This window comes from Podarcis melisellensis, assembly GCF_964234715.1.
Source record: "Podarcis melisellensis genome assembly, chromosome: 15".
Lineage (NCBI taxonomy): Eukaryota > Metazoa > Chordata > Lepidosauria > Squamata > Lacertidae > Podarcis > Podarcis melisellensis.
In genome coordinates, this window is record NC_138532.1 from 42,294,694 (window position 1) to 42,322,294 (window position 27,601).

A 27,601-nucleotide genomic window follows, 5' to 3' on the forward strand; every position below is an offset into this window, starting at 1 on the left:
ATTTCTATACCGCCTGTGATGGGACGATGAGCTGCTTGTGCGTAAAATGCAAGTCCCTCAGAGTTTGATCAGGTTTTCAAACCTCTGCCTGTGACGGAGCCCCTCCAGCATGGCTGCGTCAATCACTAGTAGAATCCGAAAGTGGCTGCTTTCGGAATCGTTTCCAACATAAAAGCTCTTTAACGGAAACACGTCGTCTGGCCTCTCGGCGTGACAGTTTCCGGCGAGGTGTGGGTGTCCCTATAGGAGGTCCTGAGACCTCCCCACTGTTTTCGCTGGAAGCGTCTCTGAGCCATCCCTCCGACTCACTTTCCCTTGGAGTTCTTGCTCGCCCTCTACTGGTTCCCTCTTCCGCTGCTACTCCTCTCTCAACCTCAGTGAGCCTTTGCGCCCCCGGCGCTTTAGATGGCAGTTCCCTGACATCCACCTCCCCTCCAGGGCCCCCTTCACCCCCTCCCGTCTCCTCCCCTACTGGCGGTGAGGAGGTAAAACCCCTGAAAGAACCTCCTTCGTCTTCCGACGTCGCGAACACTTCCCTCCACTTGTTGCTGTTCCTACTCTCTCGGTAATCTTCGTCATCGGAGTCCACTCCCTCTTCCAACTCCGACTCCGCGAACCCTTCCATTTCCTCTTCCTCATCGGTGGTGCCGAAATACTCCCTCCTAAACCTTGCTATCGGCTGAGGTTTCCTCGGGAACCTTTGGTGGAACGTTTCTGTTAAAACCTCGTCATTGACTTCCTCTGCATTCACCCAGGTGTTTTCTGACTCCGGTTCCCCTTCCCACGCCACCAAATACTCCACCTGATTTCCCTTCCACCTGGAATCGAGGATTTCCGCTACATGGTTGCGGCGTTCCCTCTCTTCCAAGGCTGGTCCCCTGACGTACTCCCCTTCACGTCCCCCCCTGTATGGTGACAGTAACGACCTGTGGAACACTGGGTGCAATTTCATGTGGTTGGGTAATCGGAGTTTGAAAGCTACCGGGTTGACCTGCTGAATGACCTCAAAGGGTCCCAATCTTCTGGGCCTCAATTTCTTACAACCCCCTTTGAACGGCAACCCTTGGGTTGACAACCACACTTGATCCCCCACCCTTATGGTTTCACCTTCCCTTCTGTTCTTGTCTGCCTGCTTCTTATATTGTGCCTTAGCCCTTTCTAAGTTGAGCTGGAGCTGATGATGGATCGCTTCCATCTCTTCTACAAAATGTTCAGCCGCTGGGACGCTCCATCTCTCCCCTCCTTCCCCTGGAAATGCCCTGGGGTGACACCCGTAATTAGCCAAAAAGGGACTCATCCCTGTGGACACATTCTCCGCATTATTGTAGGCAAATTCTGCCAACGCCAACTTTTCGACCCAATCGTTCTCTCTGTCATTGACATAACACCTCAGATATTGTTGAAGAATGCCATTTGCTCTTTCCGCCTGCCCGTTGGTTTCAGGGTGCCGGGCAGTTGAAAAATTGACTTCCACGTGCAGCAAGCTCATGAGCTTCCTCCAGAACCTGGAAGTAAATTGTTTGCCGCGATCTGAGATCACCCTCAAGGGAGCCCCGTGCAACCTAAAGATGTGTTCTACAAACAACTTCGCTGTTTCTTCCGCTGTGACTGCATGTGAGCATGCTACAAAGTGGCACATCTTAGTTAACAGGTCTACTACTACCATGATGGCTGTTTTCCCCTTGGACTTTGGCAGATCCGTCATAAAATCTATTGATATCGCTTCCCAAGGCCGTTCTGGTGTGGGTAATGGTTCTAATAACCCTGCCGGCGCCCTTCTTTCCCCTTTGGCTCGCTGACATTGGTCACACCCTCTTACATACTCCCTTACATCTTCCCTCACCTTAGGCCACCAAAATTCCCTGGTAACCAACCACATGGTCTTGTGTTGTCCAAAATGTCCCGCCGTGGGGCTATCATGCAACTGCTTGAGTACTCTCCCCCTCAATTCACCTTCGGGTATATACAGTGCCCCTTTGTAATACAATGCCCCATTTCTTTCCTCAAAACCTCCGGGGCTCTCGCCCTCCCCCCTGAGACCTCTGAGCTTATCCTGGGCATATTCATCATTTTCCGTTTCTTCTACCAGTTCTCGTTGCCCCACCAGCGCCGCCCCACACACCCAGCGGTCCTCAGGGATGACATGTCTCTCTTCGATCACCCCCTCCCCTTCCCAATACTCTGGTTTGCGTGAGAGCGCGTCCGCCCTGACGTTTTCTGGGCCTGGCACATAACAAATTTCAAAGTTGAATTTGGAGAATTCCTGTGCCCATCTCACTTGTCGTTGGTTGAGCACTCGAGCTGTTCTCCAATACTCTAAATTCTTGTGGTCGGTGCACACTTGCACCTTGTGTTGTGCCCCAATTAATAAATGTCTCCACCTCCGGAATGCTTCGTGAATGGCAAGTAGTTCCCTGTCATACACCGTGTAATTCCTCTCGGATTTATTCAGCTTCCGCGAGAAGAAGGCACACGGTCTCCACTCCGACGCACTCCTCCCCGGTTGAAGAAGGACCGCCCCTACCGCCCGGTCGGATGCATCGGTTTCCACTCTCATGGGTTTTCGTAAATCCACATGCAGAAGTTGTTCTTCCGAGGCGAAAGCCCTTTTCAGTTCTTCAAAGGCTCGATCCGCCTCTACCGTCCAAACAAATTTCTTCTTGCTGCTGAGGCAGTCGGTGATGGGCGCCGTCAAGTGGGCAAAGTTCTTGATGAACTTCCGATAAAAGTTCCCAAACCCCAAGAATCTTTGCACGTCCTTCTTGGTCTTCGGTGTCTTCCATTCCAGTACCGCTTGGACCTTGCCTGGATCCATGGCCAATCCCTTGTCTGACAAGCGGTACCCCAGGAATTCCACCTCCTTGGTATGAAACTGGCACTTCTCCAGTTTCACCCACAGCTGGTTGGCTTGCAGCCTGCCCAACACTTCTCGAACGTCCCTCACATGCTGTTCCTCATCTTCCGAATACACCAACACGTTGTCTAAAAAGGCCACACAATTCTTGTAGAGCAAAGGTCCCAGAACGTGGTTTATAAAAGCTTGAAAACACGCGGAGCCCCCTTGTAGACCGAAGGGCATAACAAGGTATTCAAAGGCTCCCAAAGGGGTAAACATGGTGGTCTTCCATTCATCTCCCTTCCTTATGCGTATCAGATTGTACGCCCCCCGCAGGTCCAGCTTTGTAAAAATCTTTCCCTTCCTTACTCTGGTCAAAATGTCATCAATTCGGGGCATAGGGAAAGCCAGGGGCTCCGACACTGCATTGAGGGCCCTAAAGTCACACACCAGTCTCGGTTTGTCTGTGTTCTTTTTGTCCACAAAAAACACTGGGCTGCCCCCCACCGCTCGGGACTCTCTGATGAAACCTCGCTTCAGGTTTTTGTCAATGAACTCCCTCAGCTCCTGCATCTCCCTGTCTGACATGGCGTACAGCTTGCCTACTGGGAGTTGGGCCCCAGGGAGTAGGTTGATTTGACAGTCAAAGGGTCTATGCGGTGGCAGTTTGTCTGCTTCCCTTTCGCTGAATACGTTGCTCAGATCTGCGTATTGCGGGGGCACCTTCCCTTTGTCCATTACTTCCATCCCGGCTAGGGTGACTCTGTCTCCTCCCGAAACCTTCCCCTCCTTGCAGTGTTCTAGGCAATGCGCTGACCCAAAGGAGACCACCCTCTGATGCCAGCCCACTAGCGGATCGTGTAGCGCCAGCCAGCTCATCCCCAAAATGATGGGCGCTCCTCCCAAGATGGCCACATTAAACGCTATCTGTTCGGTGTGCCTTGCCACCCTCATTATCATCGGGACAGTCTGTTGGCTAACTTCTCCCCCCAACAGCTCTCTGCCGTCAATCGTAGTCACCTGCAAGGGGTTACTTAAAGGGATGGTCTGTATCTGGTGCTCAGCTGCAAACTCCTTACTCATGAAATTACAGGAGCTGCCTGAATCCAAAAGCGCCTTGATCTTTAGTGGGTGTCCGTTTGGCAGTTCTAGTAACACCTCTATCACTAAAGCGGGTCTGGGAGGTTCCGGCATGGGCACTTTCACTGCTCTTTGGCCTGGCTGCTGTGCCCCGACGGTGGCAGCCAGGCGTTGGCTTTTACTTGCTCCTTGCCTTCCTCTTCCTTTCCCCCAACAGCTCCTGCCATCCCTTGCCATTCCTTTCTTTGTGGGCAGACTCTGGCAAAGTGCCCTGGCTGTTGGCAGAGATAACATCTCTTGGCGCTCCTTCCCTCCTTCTTCCGCCCTTCACTGGGATTTGAAACTGCGCGCGCCCGCGCTGTTCCAACTTCCATCGGCTCTGCCGGCGGGAAAGGTGGCTCTGGAATGTCTGGAATGCGGAACTCCCTCCAACGGTCTCCTTTCCCTTCCCGCTTTTCCAAAGCCCTCGCCTCCTGGCGCGCTCCTATGCACAGCGCAGATTTGGTTAACTGATCCATAGACTCCGCCCTGGGCCCCCGGGAAAGCTCATCTTTGACGGTTGAAGAAAGCCCCTCTTCGAAAAGCATTTGGATGGGCTCCGCCGATAGGTCCCACCCCAATTTATGAATCAGCATAGTAAACTCAGTCCAGTACTCACGGACAGATCTGCTTCCTTGCTGGCAAGCCATTAACTGCCTTCGCACCACCCCCTGCTCAATATCGCTGGAAAACATCAGGTCCATGGCACGAAAAAACTTCCTCGTGTCCTTTAGGATCTCATTATTCGCTGCCATCAGGGGTCTAACCCAATCCTTCGCCCCGGATTCGAGATGGCCAATCACAAAAGCCACTCGCGATTCCTCGTCGGGGAAGTCATCAAACTGCAAGTTTAGAGCGTATTGCATCTCTGTTCTAAAGGCATGATAGTTCCTGGGATCCCCCCCGAATTCCTGCACCAATCCTGGCACCTTTCTGGCGAGCGGGGTGGTTTTCTCCTTTCCCTTTTCTGCATCCTGAGCCCTCCTCTCCTCAAGCCTCGCCGTTTGCAGCGCCAACTGGATCTCCAACGCCCTGTACCTTTCTTCCAGGCTTGGACCCCCTCCAGCTGCTCCTGCTCCTCCGGTTCCGGCTGGGTTGCTCATGATGCTTCTCCCTGCACAAGCTGGCTTTCGGTGACTTTCGGATTGCTGTGATGGGACGATGAGCTGCTTGTGCGTAAAATGCAAGTCCCTCAGAGTTTGATCAGGTTTTCAAACCTCTGCCTGTGACGGAGCCCCTCCAGCATGGCTGCGTCAATCACTAGTAGAATCCGAAAGTGGCTGCTTTCGGAATCGTTTCCAACATAAAAGCTCTTTAACGGAAACACGTCGTCTGGCCTCTCGGCGTGACAGTTTCCGGCGAGGTGTGGGTGTCCCTATAGGAGGTCCTGAGACCTCCCCACTGTTTTCGCTGGAAGCGTCTCTGAGCCATCCCTCCGACTCACTTTCCCTTGGAGTACTTGCTCGCCCTCTACTGGTTCCCTCTTCCGCTGCTACTCCTCTCTCAACCTCAGTGAGCCTTTGCGCCCCCGGCGCTTTAGATGGCAGTTCCCTGACACCGCCCTATACCTGTCGATTTCAGGGTGGTTCACAACACAAAATCACAATATAAAAAACACAAAATAGATAATTTAAAACAAAAAACAACCCAATAACCCCCTTTCTATTATAATAATAATAATAAACATCAGTAACAACTAATAGTAACCCCTTAATACGACTACTAATCATTCGAAACAAAATTTAAATAAATTCCGTCCAGTAGCACCTTAGAGACCAACTAAGTTTGTTATTGGTATGAGCTTTCGTGTGCGTGGATCTGAAGAAGTGTCCATGCACACGAAAGCTCATACCAATAACAAACTTAGTTGGTCTCTAAGGTGCTACTGGAAGGAATTTATTGTTATTATTATTTTGTTTTGACTACGGCAGACCAACACGGCTACCTACCTGTAACTACTACTAATCATTCTTTCACTTTTAGATCACTGGACAGAAACACATTATAATAGCTTTTTAGAATGTTTTACACTATAACTGGTTTTATATGTTTTCAATTGATACTGTTTACGGAGTGTTGTGGCCTCATTTAGGATGTTTTTATTTTTTTGTTTAAAAAAATTGTATCTCTCTTTGCTGCCCTGAGCTGCATGGGAAGGGCAGGGTATAAATTCAATAAACCCTTCCTCTTTTATGTTTCTGTTATGCAGGCAATTAGATTACAGTGGTACTTCGGGTTAAGTATTTAATTTGTTCCGGAGGTCCGTTCTTAACCTGAAGCTGTTCTTAACCTGAAGAACCACTTTAGCTAATGGGGCCTCCTGCTGCTGCCACACCGCTGGAGCCCGATTTCTGTTCTCATCCTGAAGCAAAGTTCTTAACCTGAGGTTCTGTTTCTGGGTTAGTGGAGTCTGTAACCTGAAGCGTCTGTAACCCGAGGTACCACTGTAGCTGGTTGCAACATCTGCCTAGATAATTTTCCAGTCTATGTAATTCCCAAGCAAATTGTCTTCAGGGGTATTCAATGCCCTTCCTCTGTATCTTATACAGTGGTACCTTGGGTTAAATACTAAATTCATTCCGGAGGTCCGTTCTTAACCTGAAACTGTTCTTAACCTGAAGCACCACTTTAGCTAATGGGGCCTCCTGCTGCTGCCGCCCTGCTGGAGCACGATTTCTGTTCTCATCCTGAAGCAAAGTTCTTAACCTGAAGCACTATTTCTGGGTTAGCGGAGTCTGTAACCTGAAGCGTCTGTAACCTGAAGCATTTTTAACCCGAGGTACCACTGTACATCTCTGCACAACTGTCCTCTGATTTGTGGCCATAACTTTTTATATGGCTTTTAATTATATGGATTTTATGGGCTGCAGTCGCTATAAACTGCTCTGACACACGCACATAACTAACCATTGCTCTTGATCGTATTAAATCCCCTTTCATCAGCTCAGACTGCCTAAGCCCGGCAACATTCTGGGACATCAACTTTCCCCTTCTTGCCCTTATTTAAATATTGCCTGCGCAGACCCCGCCCACAAGCGGAAGCCACGCCCCCGCCTCTGGCCACGCCCCTCGCACCTGATAGGCCGAGGCCTCCCGCCAAGGTAGCGGCTCCCGCGGCGGCTGTCAGGCGCTTCCCTCCTCCGTCTCCGCTGCGGCCGGCCCTCGCCTGCGCCAGGCTGCGCCGTCCCAAGGCCGCCGCGGCCGCCGCCACTCTCAGGCCCCTCCGAGGCAGCAGCGCCACACACAGCGACATGGCCCTTTAAGAAGAGGAGGGTGACCTTGACGTCGTCGCTGCCCAGGCACGTGATAAGGGGTTCTGTAACGTCATTTCCGATCTTGTTTATAGACGTATTTTGAGCAGAGAGGTATACTTTCGGCAGCTTCCGGGGTGAGTTTAGAGCTTTTTTTTTCCCCCTCAGCTCCCTGACGGGGAAAATGTGTCCAGGTCAGCTAAATTTCCTATGTCTGATTTCAGCTTCTGGGGCTGGAAGGGAAAGGAGCCATATCGAGAAGTTTCTTCTCCATCCAATTGCCTTCGCTCTCCATTCCGCTTCTCCTCTTTCTATGCTCCCCTCTACCTTTCGCTGAGTCTGTGGAACTCTTCTCGCTTGCTGATTGGCTTTTAAAGGCCACGTGGCTTGCCTTGATGCCGCGCGCTTTTGATTTTCCCTCGTAGTAACTCTTGCCGGGGAATCTGGCGCCACGTGACTGAGCTTGGCTTCTCTGAGCGGCGCGGCGGCGGCGCATGCGCTTTTTGCCCCTGCCGGGAGGGGGAAAAATGTCTCCGTTGCCAGGCAACGGTGTGGGTTCTGTCCTAAACTCACTAGCCCCATCTCTCTGTTTTTATACTTAAATCTCATAGTAACCAGTTTCTGAAAGAATCAGGGTTATCAGCAGCTTCCCTTAAAGAAACAACAACACCTAAATTTGATGCACACAGACAAACTTTTTGTTAAATTTCCAACATATTCTTAAAAAGATAATAACCGAATAAGGAAATATATGACATATGTGTGTGTGCCATCTCCAACTCCTCGAAAGATTCCATCAACGGCCTCTCCGAAAAATACTCCGCATCACTTGGGAAGACAGACAAATTAATACCAGTGTACTGGAAGAAGCAACGATCACCAGTGTCAAAGCAATGATTCCTCAACATCATCTTCGTTGAACTGGTCATGCTGTGTGGATGCCTGATGATCGTCTTCCAAAGCGACTACTCTATTCCAAACTTAAAAATGGAAAGCGTAATGCTGGTGGTCAACAGAAGAGGTTTAAAGACTCTCTCAAGGCAAATCTTTAAAAATGTAGTATAAACACCGACAACTGGGAAACACTGGCCTGCGAGTGCTCCAGTTGGAGAACAGCCTTGACCAAGACTGGGTCCGACACTCGATAAAGCGTTTTCTGCATGTGCTGTAGAGGGAAGTGAGAGGCAGACGGGGCTCATCCACCCGGGAATGGAGCCCACCTAGGAGAACGAAAACTCTGACCCTAAAGCTCCACTGCCTGGAGAAGACAAGGCTCAGGAGTAAACCCTACACAAATTCGGAGTGAAGTCTCTAAGGTGGTTGGGTGGCACCTTGTATGCCTCCTTCTCACAACTCCAGCAGCCAAGCTGGTGCCCAATATCTTGCTCTCTTTTTCCTTTGGACCACATCAGTGAAGCCAAGAGGGGGGTCTTGCCATCTGGGCCTCCTGGGATTTCCAGGCGCACCGCCCAGGCTTGCGCCCCAGAGAGGTCTCTTCACCCCGGAGGTGCCCTCTGTTGTCTCTCAAGACAGACAGATGCCAACAACAAAGCTGTGCTGGGTGCAAAGATTTGGAGCGCTGTGACTCACAACAAAAGTTAAACCAGTTGAGCTTGCAAGTGCAACCCTACTTATCCAAGAGCGAGCCCCCCCCATTGATTTTAATAGGACTTCCTTCTGAGCAGACTTGGGTAGGATTGCATAAGCCTCTCTTGACCTTATTTATGTTATTGATTGATTGATTGATTGATTACATTTGTATACCACCCTGCATCTGAAGATCACAGGGTGGTTTACAGCACAAAAATGCAAAACAAGGACACAAAATACATAAAAAAAGCAAAAACAAACCAATAACCCACAGCACCACCCGCGTCCCACCTAGTTGTTTTCTTAGCTTATGTCTAAAGCCATAAGGGACACAGGTGGCGCTGTGGTCTAAACCACAGAGCCTAGGGCTTGCCAATCAGAAGGTTGGCAGTTCAAATCCCCGCGACGGGGTGAGCTCCCGTTGTTCGGTCGCTGCTCCTGCCAACCTAGCAGTTTGAAAGCACGTCAAAGTGCAAGTAGATAAATAGGTACTGCTCCGGTGGGAAGGTGAACAGCGTTTCCGTGTGCTACTCTGGTTCACCTAGAAATTTGACTGTTTAATTTTTTTTTAATCCATTGAAAAAAGAGAGAGAGGTCCCAGTGTCAACTTTCATTATAGAACTGAGACAAACAAACAGAAGAATGAAATAAAACTGGAGTTTCCAGTAGGTGCTGATGAATGAATTGAAAATACCAAATTTTGCACCACCACCATGTGATAATTTGTACAGTTGATAGTAAACACAACTGCTAAGTTGTAAGTAGTGCTACTTTAAAGCTGCAGATATCAGGTGGTATTGAATGCTGCTGCTGCTTTGCCTACACCCTCTTAATGTCCATCCCTTTGCTCCATGCACATACACAGGATGGGATCATTCCAGATTTTGGCACATTTTGCGGCTTTCAAGGATATTACCTCTGTCTCCACTTCGGGCTCCATCTGTCTTTAGCTGACCAGGGAGGAAGAGCGGGTGGGGGGAGCCTTGCGCCAGACCTCTGTCTGTTCATCTCAAATATTTATATCCCTAGAGGTCAGAATCCCAGGATCTCCAACCTTCCCTCCTGCCAGAATTCTAGCTCTCTCTTTGCCAAACATGCAATGCATTTAAATAAGCAAGAGCGATCTCTGGGGCAGGAGGAAATTGTCTCTTCTCTCCCCCTCCCACCTTTTCTTTTAAAAGAAGCTTGACAAAATTACACTGACGTTATCTCTCCCTGGCTACCTTCAGATACATCCCAGTTCACTCTCTTCCCTTTCCATCCTGTCTTGAATGGCACCTCTCCACCCCCAGACAGTCAAAAGCATCTGCTTGAGGGGGACTTTGGAAGTGGGGGAAGAGAGAGCGACCCTCCAGATTTTGCAAGCAGGCCTTGCAAGCCAGCTCCTGGAAGTCCCAAAATGGTTGGGAGTCCCAGGGGTAGTGCCATGGATGAAACTGGCAGAATGCCGTTCCAACTCTTAAGTTCTGTGGTTCTCCAGAGGTAATTTGGTGGTGTGTCAGCTTATGATTTGACCTCTTTCATCCTAGCCGATCCAATGTGCGGGCAGAGCTGATCCATGGATCCTCACTTTCAGGATGGAGGAATACCTTATGTTATTTTATTTATTTTAGCTTATTTTTTACCCTTCGGGTCCTAGAGGCTCCGAAGTAGAAGGTGACGCTTAGTCAATGTTTGCGGGGTTTCAAATTCCCCCGGCGTTATGAAGTTATCTGAGAGGCCTTCGCTTTTAATGAAAAATAAACGAAACAGGAGATTTATTAAGGATAAATAAATAGGACCCTCTCTCTCCCCCCCGCCCTCCCCTCTTCTGGGAAATGAAACTCGCTTTGTTATCCTTTAATAACAACCTTGTGTGTGTGTTTGTTTTTCCACCCAGAGAAAAAACTGCCCGCCTCATACATTCTCCTGATGGGTGCCACTCTGCCAGCCTTAGCAGAAGAACTGTTGAGAGAGATAGAAAAGGCTTTTTGCGAGACATCTCACGGTAGGTGGAGGAAGGTATTTGCATCATAGAATTATAGAGTTCGAAGGGACTCCCCAGGGACATCTAGTCCACCCACTGCAATGCTGGAATCACAGTTAAAGAATCCCTGACAGATGGCTATCCAACCTCTGCTTAAAAGCCTCTAAAGAAGGAGAGTTCACCAGCTTTCATGATAGTGGTCCATTCTACTGTTAACTGTCTCTTACTGTCAGAAAGTTCCCCCTGATGTTTACTCAGAATCTATTTTCTTGTCATTTGAATTCATCGGTTCGGGTTCTACCCTCTGGAGCGAAAGAAAACAAGATGGCTGCATATTCCACATGGCAGCCTTTTAGATATTTGAAGATGGCTCTCATGTCACCTCTCAGTCTTCTCTTCTCCAGGCAGAACTTATTATTATTGTTATTGTTATTATTATTATTATTATTTGTATTTGTATACCATTGGCTCCCAGTATGCATAATTCAAAGTGTTGGTGTTGACCTTTAAAGCCCTAAACGGCCTCGGTCCTGTATGCCTGAAGGAGCGTCTCCTCCCCCATCGTTCAGCCCGGACACTGAGGTCCAGCTCCGAGGGCCTTCTGGAGGTTCCCTCACTTCGAGAAGCCAAGTTACAGGGAACCAGGCAGAGGGCCTTCTCGGTAGTGGCACCCACCCTGTGGAACACCCTCCCATCAGATGTCAAAGAGATAAACAACTACCTGACATTTAGAAGACATCTGAAGGCAGCCCTGTTCAGGGAAGTTTTTAATGTGTGACATTTTAATGTATTTTTAATCTTTGTTGGAAGTTGCCCAGAGTGGCCGGGGAGACCCAGCCAGATGGGCAGGGTACAAATAATAAATTATTATTAACCACCCTTCATCTGAAAAACACAAAATACAAAATAAAAACAAGAACAAAACAAACCAATTGCCCCATCATCCCACAAACACATTTAGAAGGATTTAGGATGTTAATCAGCCAAAGGCCTGGCTGAAAAAGAATGTTTTCGCCTGACACCTAAAGGTGTATAATGAAGGCACCAGGTAAGCCTCCCTGAGGAGACCATTCCACAAATGGGGAGCCACCACGTTCTCGTGTTGCCCCGCTCCAGATGTCTCATGGAGGAGGATGCACGTGAAGAAGGGCCTCAGAAGATGATCTCACGGTCCGGGTCTGTTCATATGGGGAGAGGTATTGTAGTCCTGAGCCATTTAAAGCTTTATAGGTCAAAACGAGCACTTTGAATTGAGCCTAGAAATCAAATGGCAGCCACTGCAGTCAGGCCAGGAGCGGTGTAATACGTTCACACCGTCTTGCCCGACTGCTAAATTCTGCACCAGCTGAAGTTTCCGAACCGTCTTCAGAGGCGGCCGTAGGCATAATGCATTGCAGTCATCTAGCCTAGAAGTTACCAGAGCTTAGGCAACAGAGGTTAGGGTGTCCCTGTCCAAAATAGGGGCACCACTGAGCCACCAGCTGAAGCTGCTGGGAGACACTCCACGCCATGGAGCCTCAAGCAAGCAATAATAATAATAATAATAATAATAATAATAATAATAATAATAATAATTTTTTATTTATACCCCGCCCTCCCCAGCCAAGGCCGGGCTCAGAGCGGCTTACAAGCAATAATAAAAACAAGATGAATGATTACAATTTAAAAACAAAAATAAAATACAACATTAAAATAATGGAACATTAAAATATTAAAATGTAGCCTCATCGCAGGAGGAGATGGAAAAGAAAGGGGAAAAAAAGAGAGGGAGGGAATCAAATTGATTCCAAGCCAAAGGCCAGGCGGAACAACTCTGTCTTACAGGCCCTGCGGAAAGAAATCAGATCCTGCAGGGCCCTGGTCTCATGAGGCAGAGCGTTCCACCAGGCCGGAGCCAGAGTTGAAAAGACCCTGGCTCTGGTTGAAGCCAATCTAACTTCCTTAGCGCCTGGGACCACTAGGGTGTTGTTATTTATGGACCTTGAGGCTCTCCGTGGGCCATACCAGGAGAGGCGGTCCCGTAGGTATGAGGGTCCTAGGCCGTGAAGGGCTTTAAAGGTCAAAAGCAGCACCTTAAATCTGACCCTGTACTCCACCGAGAGGCAGTGCAGCTTGAAAAGCACTGGGTGAATAGCAAAGGACCCAGAAGTATCCCCAAGCACTCCTTCAGAGTGTAGCCCAGGGGTTGGCAAGGCTTACCGGACATGGGCCAGATCACTCCCGCAGAGATCCTTCGAGGGCTGGACCGGCGCATTGCGACGCCAGAAATCGTGTCTGCACGTGTCTGAGGTGCTCTAAATTGCTTCTGCGCATTCCCAGATGCCAGAAAACCGCACCTGCGCAGCAGCAATTTTTGGCGTCTGGGCATGTGCAGAAGCCATTTCCGGCACCACGGACATGCGCAGACGTGATTTCTGGCGTCTGGGCATGCGCAGAAGCAATTTCCAGAGCCACGGAAGAGAGCTGCCACGCTGCACCAGTTTAGCGCAGCGCGTGGTGACTCGCTGAGCAGGTGGCTCGATTCGGGGGTGGCTCATGGGCCGGTTAAACCACCTTTGTGGTCCACTTCCGGCCCATGGGCCTTAGGTTGCCTTCCCCTGGTGTAGCCCCATCAAGAGCAGGCAAGCTCCCATCCCTCTGGTCTAACAGTGCCTCTGTCTTATCTGGATGGAGCTTCCGTTTGTGGGCTGCCATCGCCTCTCCCACCCCTCCTCACCAGCAGAGAGTGCCACAGCCCTGCCAACCATGCAGATATTCTAAGCAGCGGCGCAGATCAGGCTTGAGCCAGAATCCTCCCCGCTCCCCCCGCAGCCTTGGCTGGTTGTCGAGACAGGCGTGGAAGTATTATTGTCCTCCGCATGGCAGATTAGGGAGCTATTTTGATGACCCACACAGAACGATTCCCCCCCACCTCCAATATCTAGAGTTTCTCTTAATCCTCCGTGGTGCCTGCCGAGCCAGAGAGCCTGTTTAATGACGTTTATATTTGGGCTTGGGCTGAAACCCAAACCCCATTCCTGCTAGGACTAGTGGTGCCTGCCACCCCCAGTGGTTTGCCTTGCTCCAGGAGCGCAATATGGTTTGCACAGAAACCTCTGCCGAAGTGGAGTAGAGTGCAAACAGCTTTGTGCTGCCTGGAGCAAGGCGTGCTCCAGAAAAGCAATGAACAGGGGCGGGCAGGCGCAGTTTATTGGGAACAGCCTCGTGGGCCAAATTGGGACTCTTCCTTCTGGCTCCTTCTCGTGGGCCGGAGTTTCTACACCCCTGATCTAAAAACGTGTGGCACAAGAGGAAAAAGGAACCGGAGGGATGAGGGGAAAGCAAGCGCAAGCATTGAGAGGACCTGTATGGACAAGTACAGAAACCAGTTATTAATAACAGATCTCATCAGGGATCCCGACCTAGTTTTTATTAATGGAAACTCAGCTTGCGTTGGGTTTTTTTTGGGGGGGGCACCAAAATCCACTCCTGGTTCCCCTCCGGCTACCCCGGCCTTCTTCATTTTATCAGCCTTGATTTAGGAAGGTGGGTAACACTTCGTTGCTGTGGCTGTTGTTAAACAACCAGCCAGAAGCTTTTGTAGATCTGCGCAGAGATTTTATAAGAGTTCCTAATTGACATGCTATGCCCTTCTCAGTACCTTGCTGTGGGCCAAAATTAACGCTGCTTTTTCTCCTTTTTTCCAGTTCCCGATGACCTCCTCATGGCGTGAGTAGTTGCTAAGGGGCCTTCGTTTGTGGCCCTAACATAATGTAAACAGTTAAAAATACTTAACGTTCACACAGCAAAATAATGTATACAGGAGGGAGCTTCCATAAAATGACATGCATCCATGAAAATCATATACAAAATGCAAGATCTGGGATGTTGCAATGGTAGATTTTGTTTACAAGGGTAAACAAAACATTGCAAATAAGAATTTTAAAATAAAATACCGTATTTTTCGCACGATTGGACGCACCGGACCATAGGGCGCACATAGTTTTTTGGGGGGGAAATAAAGGAAAAATTTTTTCCCTTTATTTCCCCCCCCCCCCAAAAGCAGGTCAGGGAAACCGAACCAGGTTGAGGAACAGCGGGATAGTGGCGCTGCGCCTCCCTGCTGTCCCCCGAGCTTGTGGGGCTGGCTGATGTCTGCCTGGCGCGCGGGGCGCTCTGCTTCAGGGCACCCCACCCGCCAGGCAGCAGGCTGCTATCCACAGCGTGGGGAGCCTTGCGGGGAACTCCAGCAGGGCTCCGCACGCTGCGGATGTCTGCCCAGCGCGAGGGGCGCTCTGCTTCAGGGCGCTCCACCCGCCGGGCAGCAGGCTGCTATCCGCAGCGTGGGAAGCCCTGCGGGGAACTCCTGCAGGGCTCCCCACTCTGCGGATGTCTGCCCAGCGTGAGGGGCGCTCTGCTTCAGGGCGCTCCACCCGCCGGACAGCAGGCTGCTATCCACAGCGTGGGGAGGCCTGTGGGGAACTCCTGCAAGGCTCCCCACGCTGCGGATGTGTTCCTGAAGCGCCGGGTGCTCTGCTTTCAGGGCGCCCGACGCTCCGGGAAGCAGGCTGCTATCCACAGCCTAGACATGCTAGCGGAGCGCTAATCCCGAAGCTTGGGGCGTGCGGAGCTCAGCACCCTCAAGCTTCTGGGTGCCGGCAAGGTCTAGACGGCTAGCGGAGACCTTGCCGGCACCCAGAAGCTTGGGGCGCGCTGAGCTCCGCACGCCCCAAGCTTTGGGATTGATGCAGCGCTCTGCTAGCCGTGGGAGAGCTGGGTCTCCCACGGCTAGCAGATAGCTTCCTGAAGCCTGGAGAGCGAGAGGGGTCAGTGCACACCGACCCCTCTCACTCTCCAGGCTTCAGCGAAAGCCTGCATTCGCTCCATAGGACGCACACACATTTCCCCTTGCTTTTTAGGAGGGAAAAAGTGCGTCCTATGGTGCGAAAAATACGGTATATAACTGCTTTGCAATAGGGGACATTGCTCGCGAAAATGTTTGTATCAGGATAAACTCACATCAATACGCTGTTGAATTTTCTTTTAAAAGAAAAAAACAATTGCAGACTCTTGCAGAAATGGGTAGAACTGAACTGAGTCAGGAGTGGGGAAGAGAGAGAAACTGAGAGAAATCGAAATTGACCTATCCCTAGTTCTGAGTGCTCCTTGCAACTAATGTTGAACAATGTTATTTCCCTGGGAGGTTCTGCTTTCCACTTTATGTATTCATTTACAGCATTTGTACCCTGTACGTCAGCCAAAAAAGGATCCTGGTGACTTACAAGCAATCAGTTCAAACAACCCCTGCCTGTAGGTTTACAATATGAAAGAACACGGCACACGAGGGAAGAGGAAGAAATCAAACTCAGGCACCAGATATTAAGCAGTTGTTCTTACCAGCTGGCAAAGTTCAGGGGTAGGAGATGGAACAGGGTTTTGGGCAAAGCTGGTGAGTTATGCTAGGGATCTCTGACATCACATTTTCATAGAATCATAGAATCACAGAGTTGGAAGAGAGCACAAGGGCCATCGAGTCCAACCCCCTGCCAAGCAGGAAACACCATCAGAGCACTCCTGACATATGGTTGTCAAGCCTCTGCTTAAAGACCTCCAAAGAAGGAGACTCCACCACACTCCTTGGCAGCAAATTCCACTGTCGAACAGCTCTTACTGTCAGGAAGTTCTTCCTAATGTTGAGGTGGAATCTTCTTTCTTGTAGTTTGGATCCATTGCTCCGTGTCCGCTTCTCTGGAGCAGCAGAAAACAACCTTTCTCCCTCCTCTATGTGACATCCTTTTATATATTTGAACATGGCTATCATATCACCCCTGAACCTCCTCTTCTCCAGGCTAAACATGCCCAGCTCCCTTAGCCGTTCCTCATAAGGCATCGTTTCCAGGCCTTTGACCATTTTGGTTGCCTTCCTCTGGACACGTTCCAGTTTGTCAGTGTCCTTCTTGAACTGTGGTGCCCAGAACTGGACACAGTACTCCAGGTGAGCTCTGACCAGAGCAGAATTTTGCTACACGAGTTTTTGCACTTGAGTGCATCTTATTGTCTTGGTTTGTTTACCTATTCCATTTATGTCCCTCCAAGGAGAGCAAGCTGGTGTTCCGTATTTCTCCTACCTACTGTTTTATCCTCACGACAACCTTTTGAGGTAGGCTAGGCTGAGAGGCTGTGACTAGCTCATGTTCACCCAGTGAGAGCTTCGCAGCCAATCGGAGATTTCAACCCCAGTTTTCTAGGTCCACTTTTAACTGCTATACCACACTGGCTTTCAATACCCCACAGTTTTTTGCCTCGTCCACATGGGTTGCTAGCCATTTCTGAAACAACAGTGACAAATAAGTTTCTAGCCCTCATTAGGGAAACACCCGCTGAAAATATGTGAGCTGTTTTCTCCTTTAAGGCTTCAAAACAAGGACTTAGTCTGGAAAGGGGAAGGTTAAGGGAATGGGAGAAATCAGCTCAGTAATAATTTTGAGAGAGGAGAGCGATGTTCTATAAAAAGGAGAACCTCCATCACTTATTTGGGCTGTTTCTGCTCTCTCTTCCCCGTTCTTCCCTCTGGATTTTCTTCCGCCAGCTGTTCCATTCTTGAGTTGTCACCAGCTTCCTGCTCGTGCAAAGACAGAACAACTTTTTTTAAAGGAATGGCATTTATAAAAGGGGCTTGGATTCTGAGTTTGGAAACAGACATCCTTGTGGGCCTCCAGAGATCCTTGACCACCCTCTCTCTCCCAGTCCTGATCCTGCACCCGGCTGCGCTCTTTCTTGCATTTCTGACTCTCCGATTCACGGCATTAAGCGCAAGTCCATCTGCCAGCCGTTCCGTGACGTAGAGATTAGGGTCAGCAGTGCTGTGCAGCCTTTAAAATCCCTTGAGTTCTGTCCCGAGCTCTCAGGCGGAATTAGATCTGCTCTTCCCAGAATAGAAAGCCCGTCTTTCTGATACTGCTTTCAAACTGGGCCCTTCGGCCGAAAGCCGCCTCCTTTCATTTTAAAAGTTTGCAACTGCAGTCGGTACGGCATCAAGGCAAAACTTCACCAAGCCACCTTTGGTACATCACATCCTCATGCCCCCAGAACCCAAGCCGGGAGGATGTCCTCACCTAAAATAACAGTTAAAACCTCCCTAGTCTGTCAGACAGTGGGTTACGTCCTCCTACTAATCACACAGCCTCTCCTGACGTTGGTCGTGTGTGGTAACTGTGTCATCACTGGATTAAGGCTTCTTGGGGAGGGCATTAAATCATCGCATCGCGCTCTCGGGATTTGCAGGGATGTTGTTCCTCGGTTTGGCAGGTGCTTGCTCAGCCCCGCGAAATGATTTCTGCCAGAGTCCCCAAACCTGCAAACTTCATTTGACAGCCGCACTGTGTAAAAGGATTTGTTGGTTTGGAGGAAAACCACATCACCTTTTTTTTTTGCAAGCTTCCCTTCCTGGTCATCACTCACCACAGGTGACCAGGAAATTTGGCTGTGTTAATAGATTGCTGTTGGGGTTCTTTTCAGTAATGTATTAACAGCACAAAGGTAAAGGTAAAGGTACCCCTGCCCGTACGGGCCAGTCGTGTCCGACTCTAGGGTTGTGCGCCCATCTCACTTTAGAGGCCGGGGGCCAGCGCTGTCCGGAGACACTTCCGGGTCACGTGGCCAGCGTGATGAAGCTGCTCTGGCGAGCCAGCACCAGTACAGCACACGGAAACGCCGTTTACCTTCCCGCTATAAAGCGGTACCTATTTATCTACTTGCACTTGGGAGTGCTTTCGAACTGCTAGGTGGGCAGGAGCTGGGACCGAAAGACGGGAGCTCACCCCGCTGCGGGGATTTGAACCGCCGACCATGCGATCGGCAAGTCCTAGGCACTGAGGTTTTACCCACAGCGCCACCCGCGTCCCATAACAGCACAAAACCTACTCACAAAAATCAGACAGGAGAACATCTGAATTCAGCGGGGCTCAAGTACATTTAGGATTGTGGCTTGGGGATGCTATCCAACCAACCTGTTCCACTGGTACAAGGATTTACACTTGCACAGTGGAATTTCCCCCTCCCCCTATGCATGCCCTGTGCCCCCCAATACCTGCTCTGGAAGGTTGAGGGAACCCCTGGAACAGGTTTAGGGCATGGAGTGAAGGGGCATGGAGTGATGCAGATGGGATGAATTACTTAGCACTACTCTGGCCAAAACCCTAAACATCAGTAATAAGGTGTCTTGAAATCCAACAGGTGTTTAAAACTTCATGCCAGTTTGGCTGGGCAGTGTGGTGCAGTGGTTTGAGCCAGGCTGAGGAACTGGTGGCTTCATGACACTTTAGCTGGACTCCCAGCTCCTCTTAGGGGTGATGACAGTTGCAGTCCAGCAACATCTGGCGGCATGCAGGTGCCCCATGTATCTGAGCAGGACTAAAGGGAGCTGGGTTCGAATCCCTCCTGGGTGACTTTGGGCCAGTTCCTTTCTCTCAGCCACCTATTGTGGGGAAGAGTGAAATGTAAAAAAAGTGGGATAGATTATCTGATTTAAATATCCTAGAGGATTAAAACTCAAACAGGACTTCTCGGTTTCAAACCCATTTAGCTTTATAGTGTAGATCTGAGACCTTCCCTAAAAACACTGCCCTAGAGCATTTGGCCAGCAGGGGCAGAATTCGGCGGTTAGAAGCTTAACCCGGCACCTTTTCCATCTTCCCAGGCTGAAGTTCATCTTTGGGGCTTCTGCCGTCCCTGCTCTGGACTTGGTGGACCGCCAGTCAGTCACACGGATCACATCTCCCAGCGGAAGGCAGGTCTACCAGGTACGACCCCCAAAGGTCTTGTCTTCCAGGCAGCGGGTGTGCAATGTGGATTGAGGCTGGCATGGGCATTGGCTTCCTGAAACCCTGGTGGCACTGAAATACCCCCCTTAGCAAGCATTAGAAGGACTCAGTGACAGAAGCATTGCTTTGCATGCAGAAGGTCTCCCAGCTTCAGTCTCCAGCATCTCTGGTTGTGTCTGACAATACTAAGCGAGGTGGGCTCTGCTTAAGACAGCTTCCTTTGCTCCTTCTGATAAGAGCCGTGGTGCCTTTGCCAACTTGGTGCCCTCCAGATGTTCTGGATTACAGCTCCCGTCAGCCCTGGCTGGATTAAAACATTTGCATCCGTTGATAACAGGATCCTGGGGCAATGTTGTGAGAAGGACGATGAGGAACCAGGAAGGAGCGACAGTCGGGGTGGGAGAGATCTCGCAGTTAATACACCCGGAGTCTGCCCAGCGAACAGTCTGCGTTCAAAGACAGCCGCTGTCTCTGGTGTCTTAGGGAAGAAATAATAATTGAAAAGCTCACTTCTTAAACCGGCAGACAGGGTCCCTCCCGGTCAAGTAAGCCAAGATGAGCTGTCTGCTGCTGCTTCCTTCTGGAAAGCAGCCTCAGGCCTCTGAAGAACCACGGCCGGACAACTCCTTCGCTCCCTGTTCGCTTAAAACATGGGTAGGCAAACTAAGGCCCAAGGGCCAGATCCAGCCCAATTGCCTTCTAAATCCGGCCCGCAAACGGTCCGGGAATCAGTGTATTTTTAAACGAGTAGAATGTGTCCTTTTATTTAAAATGCATCTCTGGGTTATTTGTGGGACCTGCCTGGTGTTTTTACATGAGTAAAATGTGTCCTTTTATTTAAAATGCATCTCTGGGTTATTTGTGGGGCATAGGAATTCGTTCTCCCCCCCCCAAAAAAAAAAATATATAGTCCGGCTCCCCACAAGGTCTGAGGGACAGTGGACCAGCCCCCTGCTGAAAAAGTTTGCTGACCCCTGGCTTAAAAGATTCCTTGTGCACGATGTCCCAGGAAACGCAGTTGTGAAAAAGCAGATTGAATAATTGTGATTGTTTAAATACATAAGAAGCATCCCAAATGGAACCAAACAGTATAAATTCAGCTGAGAGATGGGCCCCACAAAACAAAGTATCTTAGCTCTTAAAAAGGGGGTGGGGTTTAACATGCAGGAACTAAAACAAACATAATAAAATAATAAATAAATACAATAAGGAAGGTCAACAAAATACCCCACTAAAAATAAGATATCCGGGTGAGCACTCAGTACAATGATGAAAAATTGTCCATCATTTAGAAGTATTTTGCGTCATATTGGCCGTGACATAAATGAATGAAAAATCGTGGAAGGTATCTTAGCTCTCAAAGGCCAAGTAGAGAGTTGGGTCTTCAGCCCCATGGCAGAAGCTGTGTGTTAAAGATGCCAGATGCAACTCTCTGGGGAGGCAGTTTGAAGAATCTGGGGCTGCTGCAGACAAGGCCCTCTCCTAGGTCCACATTCCCCACATCGCCACCATAACTAGCACAGCCATTGGTCGCCTTCCCCTCATGAATTTGTCTAATCCTCTCATAAAAAGCCATACATATGCCCCGCGGAGGACCTTAAGGTCCACAAATGACAACATTTTGGAGGTCCCAAGTCGCGAGGTGGTTAGATTGGTCTCAACTAGGGCCAGGGCCTTTTCAGTACTGGCCCCAACGTGGTGGAACGCTCTGTCACAAGAGACCAGGGCCCTGCGGGACTTGACATCTTTCCGCAGGGCCTGCAAGACGGAGCTGTTCCGTCTGGCTTTTGGTTTGGACTCGGTCTGACCCTTACATTTCCCTCCCCTTACGGTCCTGATCCATCGGCTACTTTTAAAATTAGGCTGCATTTTAAATTGCATTTTAAATTGGTTCCCGCTCCCCATTATGTTTTTACTGTGATTTTATTGGTGTTAGCCGCCCTGCGCCCAGCTCTGGCCGGGGAGGGCGGGGTATAAATAAATTTTATTATTGTTGTTGTTGTTATTATTATTATTATTATTATTATTATTACATGTTGACGGCCGTCATTGCCTCCTGTGGAAGAGAGTTCCGCAGTTGGCCATTCTGCGCTGTGTCCTGCTGAAGTCCTTTCTTTTCTCTGTTTGGATCTTCCACCATTCATCTTCCCTGGGGGGCCCATGGGGTTCTGGTCTTACAAAACAGTTGGGCTCTTCTATGCCCTCTGTGGTAATGGGAAACCAAAGCTGCTGAGGGGTTGCAGTGGGAGATAACTGGGTCTTTGCTGGAGAGTAGATGCAGTGGCGTAGCATGGGTTTTCAGCACCCGGGGCAAGGCAAGTAATTTGCGCCCCCTAACCCGTGGATTTGCGCCCCCTAACCCTAACCCCCAGATGTTGCGGCCGGTGCGGCCGGCCCCCCTGCACCCCCCACGCTACGCCACTGAGTAGATGCTTCATCTTCCAGTGCCGCCCCCCTCAGCTTCTCTGATCTGTTTGTTTGCTCCTGCTAATTTACGACCTTTTTTTTTTAATTTTTAAAGGAAAAGATAACTTTCATCTCAATTACCTATTATTTCTGTGGCAGCCTGCCCCCAGAGCAGTAAATAAGTGGATTAGGCCTGCCAGGCTGAAATATCGTCTGGGGCTCCTTGGACCAAAACAGGAGCCAGATTAGCTGCGTGACGGATGACACCCGGAGCTGGAGCGGTTGTGTCTGTTGGTCACACGCCAGTTTTGCATCCCTTCTCTGTCCGCCCCCGGCTTGGATGAGTAGGCGGCTCAGCGCTCTCTTCCTTTGCCGCAGCGGCTGCTAACCCTACGTGCGAGGTGGACCCGCAGCAGAACTGGAGCGGATGCGTCTGTTGGTCACACGCCAGGCTTTTCCTCAGGCACTTTGGTGGGGCTGAATAGCAATCCCCCCCCCAATAAGAGAGAGAGAGAACCCTCTCATTGTGCCCAATCTGGAGTCAATTCAGGACAGCTCGGCTCGGAAGTATGTTCCTCTGGCTGGCTTTGGTACCTCAGGACATTGGCGCCTCAGGCCAAGACCTGATGGCCCGACACTCCGGAACCAGGCCATCTTAACACAGGCCTCCCCATGGGATGCTCTGACTGCCTCAGGGAAGACTGGCAGACCCTCCCACCCCCTCAAAGGAACACGAGGAGAAAAGAAAATATTAGCATCTTCCTTTTTCCACCCCCCAAAAAAAACCTGGAAGCGTTTTCCGTACAAAAACCAAGCCGAGAGGCCTGGGCCCCAGAGACCTGATCTTTCAAATTCCAAACAGTTAGAACCGCTTCACGAGACGTCCGTTCTTTTTTGTTTCCGGTACCGGAGACTTCTTTTGAAAATAATGATTTTCTAAAAATTCACTCGTGCCGTTGGCGTCCGAGGAAGGATAGTACTGGGTGCTGTGGGAAGCATGCTTGCCCGGGGGTTCTCTTGTTTTCATTATTGTATTCAATATCTCACCCTTCCTTCCATAGGGAGAGTGGACAGAGCGAACTTTGGACTACAATTCCTATCATCCACAAAGCTGTGGCCGATGGGTGTTGTAGTCCAAAGCAACCCAGAGGGTTGAACGTGTGGACATCCAGGGAAGCTGAATTTTGGAAGGCTCAGGACAGATAAAAGAAAGCGCTTCTTCATGCAATTAAACTACGGAACTCCCTCCCACTGGAGGCAGCGATGGCCATCAACTTGGAAACTGCAGGAGGGGAGAGCTACTCTTGTGCTCAGGTCCTGCTTGCTGGTTTCCCATATTTTTAGCTCTTCTTTTATGTTTTTAGCTGTTTTTTATCTTTATCTGTAAGCTGCCATGAGTCTCTGTCAGGGGTAAAACTGGGGTATAAATAAATAAAATTATTGTCGATGATGATGTTATGTTCCAGGAGTTGAGGGTACCCTCGAATGAGACCGTTTTCACGACGACCCAGGCTGGGCCGGGAGCAAGCGACTGGCCCAAAGGCTTCACTGTCGTGTAGTGGTTAAGAGCGGTGGACTCGTAATCTGCGGAACCGGGTTCGAGTCTCCGCTCCTCCACATGCGGCTGCTGGGTGACCTTGGGCCAGTCACACTTCTCTGAAGTCTCTCAGCCCCACTCACCTCACAGAGTGTTTCTTGTGGGGGAGGAAGGGAAAGGAGAATGTTAGCCACTTTGAGACTCCTGAAGGGGAGTGAAAGGCGGGATATCAAATCCAAACTCTTCTTCTTCTTCACTGGTCAAGGGTGGCGGATCTGAGCCTGGGTCTGACACAGACTCCTATTTCTAACTCCCCAGCCCACCTCAATCCTTCAGGCTTTCATATAACCCACGTTAGATATGGCTCTCCTTTTGTGCGTGTTACAAATAATATGTTTTCCCTCCTTCTGCCCACAGGTGGTTGGAAGCTCAGGCAAACACTACACTTGTTACGCCTCCTGCCACTTCTGCACTTGCCCGGCCTTCATGTTTTCTGTCCTCCGGAAGGGCGACAGTCTTGTGGTGAGTCTGGCCGTCAAGGAGGAATGTCAGGGCAAGAGGCTCTGCGATGGCGAGATGGGGCGGAGAATCCTAGCAGTGAGGCAGCTCTCATGCAGCCCGCCCCAACCTGGAGCCCTCTGGGTAGTTTTGGACTACAACTCCCATCAGCCACAGCTTTGTGGATGATGGGAATTGTAGTCCAAAACTATCACCAGCCCCCGGATCGTACAGCCACTTGGATGAAGGGAGTTGTCGCCCAACAGCATAGTGAGAGTCGCTTCCTTTTTCTCATTGTTCCGCTCAACTTCTGCAAAGGAGGAATTAACTGAGCTCAGAAGACTAGCAGTGAGGGAACACGGCTCACTGGGCAGCGTCCGTGTTTTCCTATGCAAAGCCTGCCAAGTTCAATCTCCTGGCAGCTCCTATTAAAAAGGGATTGCGTTGCAAGGGGCATAGGGAAGACCTCGCCTCAAAAAGGGAAATTGCAGAGCTAGGAAGGGGCAGCAGAGATGATCAAGGGATTGGAACAACTCTCCTGTGGAGGAAAGGCTATAATGTTTGGGCCTTTTTCGTTTAGGGGAATAAAGGCAAGGAAGTGGGGAGATACGATAGAGGTCGATAGAATTGTGCCTGGCATTGAGAAAGGGGATAGTGTGTGGTTTTTCTCTGTTCCTCATACAGAGAAGCTGAATGTTGGAAGACTCAGGACAGACAAGAAAGTTTCTTCCTACAACACAGGGTTAAACTGTGGCTTTGTGGCCACAAGTAGCCACCAATTTGGATGGCTTTAAGAGGCGATTTAAGAGAGGGACACAGGTGGCACTGTGGGTTAAACCACAGAGCCTAGGGCTTGCCAATCAGAAGGTCAGCGGTTCGAATCCCTGCAACAGGGTGAGCTCCCATTGCTTGGTTCCTGCTCCTGCAAACCTACCAGTTTGAAAGTACGTCAAAGTGCAAGTAGATAAATAGGTACCGCTCCGGCAGGAAGGTAAACGGTGCTTCTGTGCGCTGCTCTAGTTCGCCAGAAGTGGCTTAGTCATGCTGGCCACATGACCTGGAAGCTGTACGCCGGCTCCTGAGGCCAATAAAGCGAGATGAGCGCCGCAACCCCAGAGTCAGCCACGTCTGGACCTAACAGTCAGGGGTACCTTTACCTTAAGAGACGATTAGACAAGCTCATAGGGAATACTGCTAGATCAGGGGCTGCAAGCCATGCTGGCTGTGCACTGCCGGAAACAGTACGCTGGGAACCATGCATGGAAGAGAGCTGTTGTGCCCCTCTCCTGTGAGGACAGGATGCTGGACAAGATGGGATTGTAGTGGGGGGACTGGTCCAACAGCCAGGGTCTCTTCAGATATGCCCCCCACCCCAGCCTGAGACTCCCAGCAGCAAACGGAGGCTTGTTTTTCAGCCTGCATTAAAAAGCATTCTGCCTCTGCTCTGGGCACTTGACTGCGCTGCTAACCGTCCTCGTTCCTCCCTTGCAGTGTAAGCACCTTCTCGCCGTCTACCTCAGCCAGGCGCTCGGGTCCTGCCAGGAGCTGACTGTCCCAGACAAGCAGCTGACCAGACTCTTGTTGCAAGAGGAGGAGGAGGAAGAAAGATGAAGACCTCAGCCTGGGTTTCGAGAGAGAATCCTCTCCTGCTCCTCCACGAACAGCCTCCGAGATTCAGTAAGGGAACAGAGGACATGTGGGGCTGTCTGGACACTGCTGGACTCCAACTCCCATCAGCCCTTGCAGTTAGCAGAGGCTGGTGGTGAGGGATGCTGGGAGTTGTGGTCCAAGCAGACCTGCTCTAAGCAGCAGCAGTGAATGCTCCACAGGAGTGATGCCTCTGTTTGGAAGAGGCCTTCCCTCCGGAGAGAAGGGAATCCGCAAGTCCTTAGACTCCAACTCCCATCAGCCCTCTCTGCCAGCAATGGCCAGTGATGTTGGGGGGTTGAATTTGACATTGTCTGAAGGACCATGGGGTCTCAAGAAAGGGGTGAGGGCCTTAACCCAAACTGGGATCAATGAAAGATTATATCTGGGGGAAGCAGGTAGACGTCTACCTTGGACCTCTAATTGCTCCATGCAGAGACTTAGGGTCACATTACAATTTTTGTATATGGGCATGCAGGAAAATGAAAGCTTTTATGTGTGTCGGTGGGGTGGGGTGGGTTTAAATCCTCCCTCGGCCACCAAACGTAAGTCTGGTTCTGCGTTCCCAAGCTGAATGTGTCTTCGGAGCTTCTGTGGGGGCACATTTGAATGTAGAACTCCACCCTGCGCTCAGCTCCTTGAACCAATCAGCTTTGTTTCAAGTTTCTAGTCCTTATTACCGGGAAGAGAATGCTGCTGTGATGTATATAGAGAGCGAGCCGATACAGGTGGTTGTTTTTCCAGGCAGGGGCTGCATGCCAGAGGTGAGCTAGGCCACCTATTTTCCCTCTTCTCTTTGCCACCCCTTCTCTCGCTCTTTCTCTTCCGCCTTTCTTTCTCTCTTTCCCTCTCTTCCTTCCTTTCCCAGAAGGCTGCCCATGGGAGAGGCAGATCACTCTGGCCTAAACTCATCGCTTGCAGGCAGCCTCTTCCCTCATACCAATGCAACCTTTTCACCCCATCCATCCCTCTTCTCTCGCCCAGCTCCTACCTTACCTTAAATCAGACTGTGGAGCGCTGAGTATTTGCCTAGGAGAGGGAACCCGCACGTTCTGTCCCAACACCAGCACTCAGCCCTGAAACTCACCAAGTGATCTTGGACTTGGACACTCGGACACAGTGTCTAACCGACCTCCCAGGGTTGCTGTGAGGACAAAATTCAGAGGACAACAGTGGGTGCCCCCTGGGTTTCCTTGCAGCTAAAAGGCAGGGTGCCATTTACAAGCCAGGTGTCAAGTGTCGCCTGTCCCAAACTGCAGAACACGCTTCCAGCAGAGATGCGGCAGGCACCCTCGCTTTTTGACTCTTGGGCGGCTCTTGAATATCTTTTCGCGCCGACTGGCCGTTTTGCAGCTCTTCCTTTTTTACTCTGATGAGCCACTCAGCTTAATGGTTATCTGTTTACCTTTCAAATGGCATTTTGTGTTTTTAGCACTTTACCCCACCCTGATATTCCACGAAATAGCTGTACAGGAATACTTCTCTCTGCAATAAAAAGCTAAATTTAAATTTAAAGTAATAAATGGTTGGAAGGTTGTGACAGGTGACATCTGATGAAACCTCAAAAGCCAGAGGAATAGTTAAATATAAGTTTTGTTTGGGTTTGAGATTTTTTTGAGGTGTGTGTGTGTGTGTGCGCTTGAATGAATTAGCCCCCCCCCAAAAAAAAAACCCCTGTAGTAATGCATACAGGGATTCGGGTTTTTCTCACTGAGGAAATGACAGCATCATACATTTACCTCCAGCAAAAGTGACTACCTGTCAAGGCTGCCCATTCCATTCACAGCCCTGATTAGACAGCCTTTTCTCTCTCGGTATCAGATATAACCCAAAAAGCACCATGCTCAAGTTTTCAGGCAAATTAAAACACAGTACTCTGACAGCGATGTAGATTTTGGCCCTCAACAACTCTCCTTTATTAAAGGAAGAAACCGCTGTCACTAGGTTCCC

The 27,601-nt window shown here is 50.0% G+C and overlaps 2 protein-coding genes across 7 annotated transcripts in view; one reads left to right on the plus strand and one right to left on the minus strand.

Annotated features, from left to right (window-relative positions):
• Nucleotides 1-7,208, minus strand: part of TTC19 (tetratricopeptide repeat domain 19) — a gene marked incomplete at its 5' end in the record, with an annotated part of 19,908 nt that extends 12,700 nt beyond the window's left edge. Inside the window, one exon of the mRNA XM_081890598.1 lies at nucleotides 7,031-7,208. Within this exon, the coding sequence (XP_081746724.1) occupies nucleotides 7,031-7,208 (178 nt within the window). The remainder of the gene's footprint in view (nucleotides 1-7,030) is intronic.
• ZSWIM7 (zinc finger SWIM-type containing 7) lies at nucleotides 7,118-27,160 on the plus strand. 6 transcript variants are annotated; one of them, XM_081890748.1, is made up of 6 exons: nucleotides 7,118-7,254; nucleotides 10,676-10,783; nucleotides 14,449-14,470; nucleotides 19,440-19,542; nucleotides 23,924-24,028; nucleotides 25,496-27,160. In XM_081890748.1, exons 2-6 carry the CDS (start codon nucleotides 10,708-10,710, stop codon nucleotides 25,613-25,615), a joined length of 426 nt encoding a protein of 141 aa, XP_081746874.1. In that variant the 5' UTR covers nucleotides 7,118-7,254; nucleotides 10,676-10,707; the 3' UTR covers nucleotides 25,616-27,160. The 6 variants fall into 6 exon arrangements, with proteins under 6 accessions (XP_081746874.1, XP_081746873.1, XP_081746875.1 ...); XM_081890747.1 differs by having other exon boundaries at nucleotides 7,206-7,343; XM_081890749.1 differs by lacking the exon at nucleotides 7,118-7,254 and adding an exon at nucleotides 9,624-10,278.
• Nucleotides 27,161-27,601: the final 441 nt, after the last annotated feature.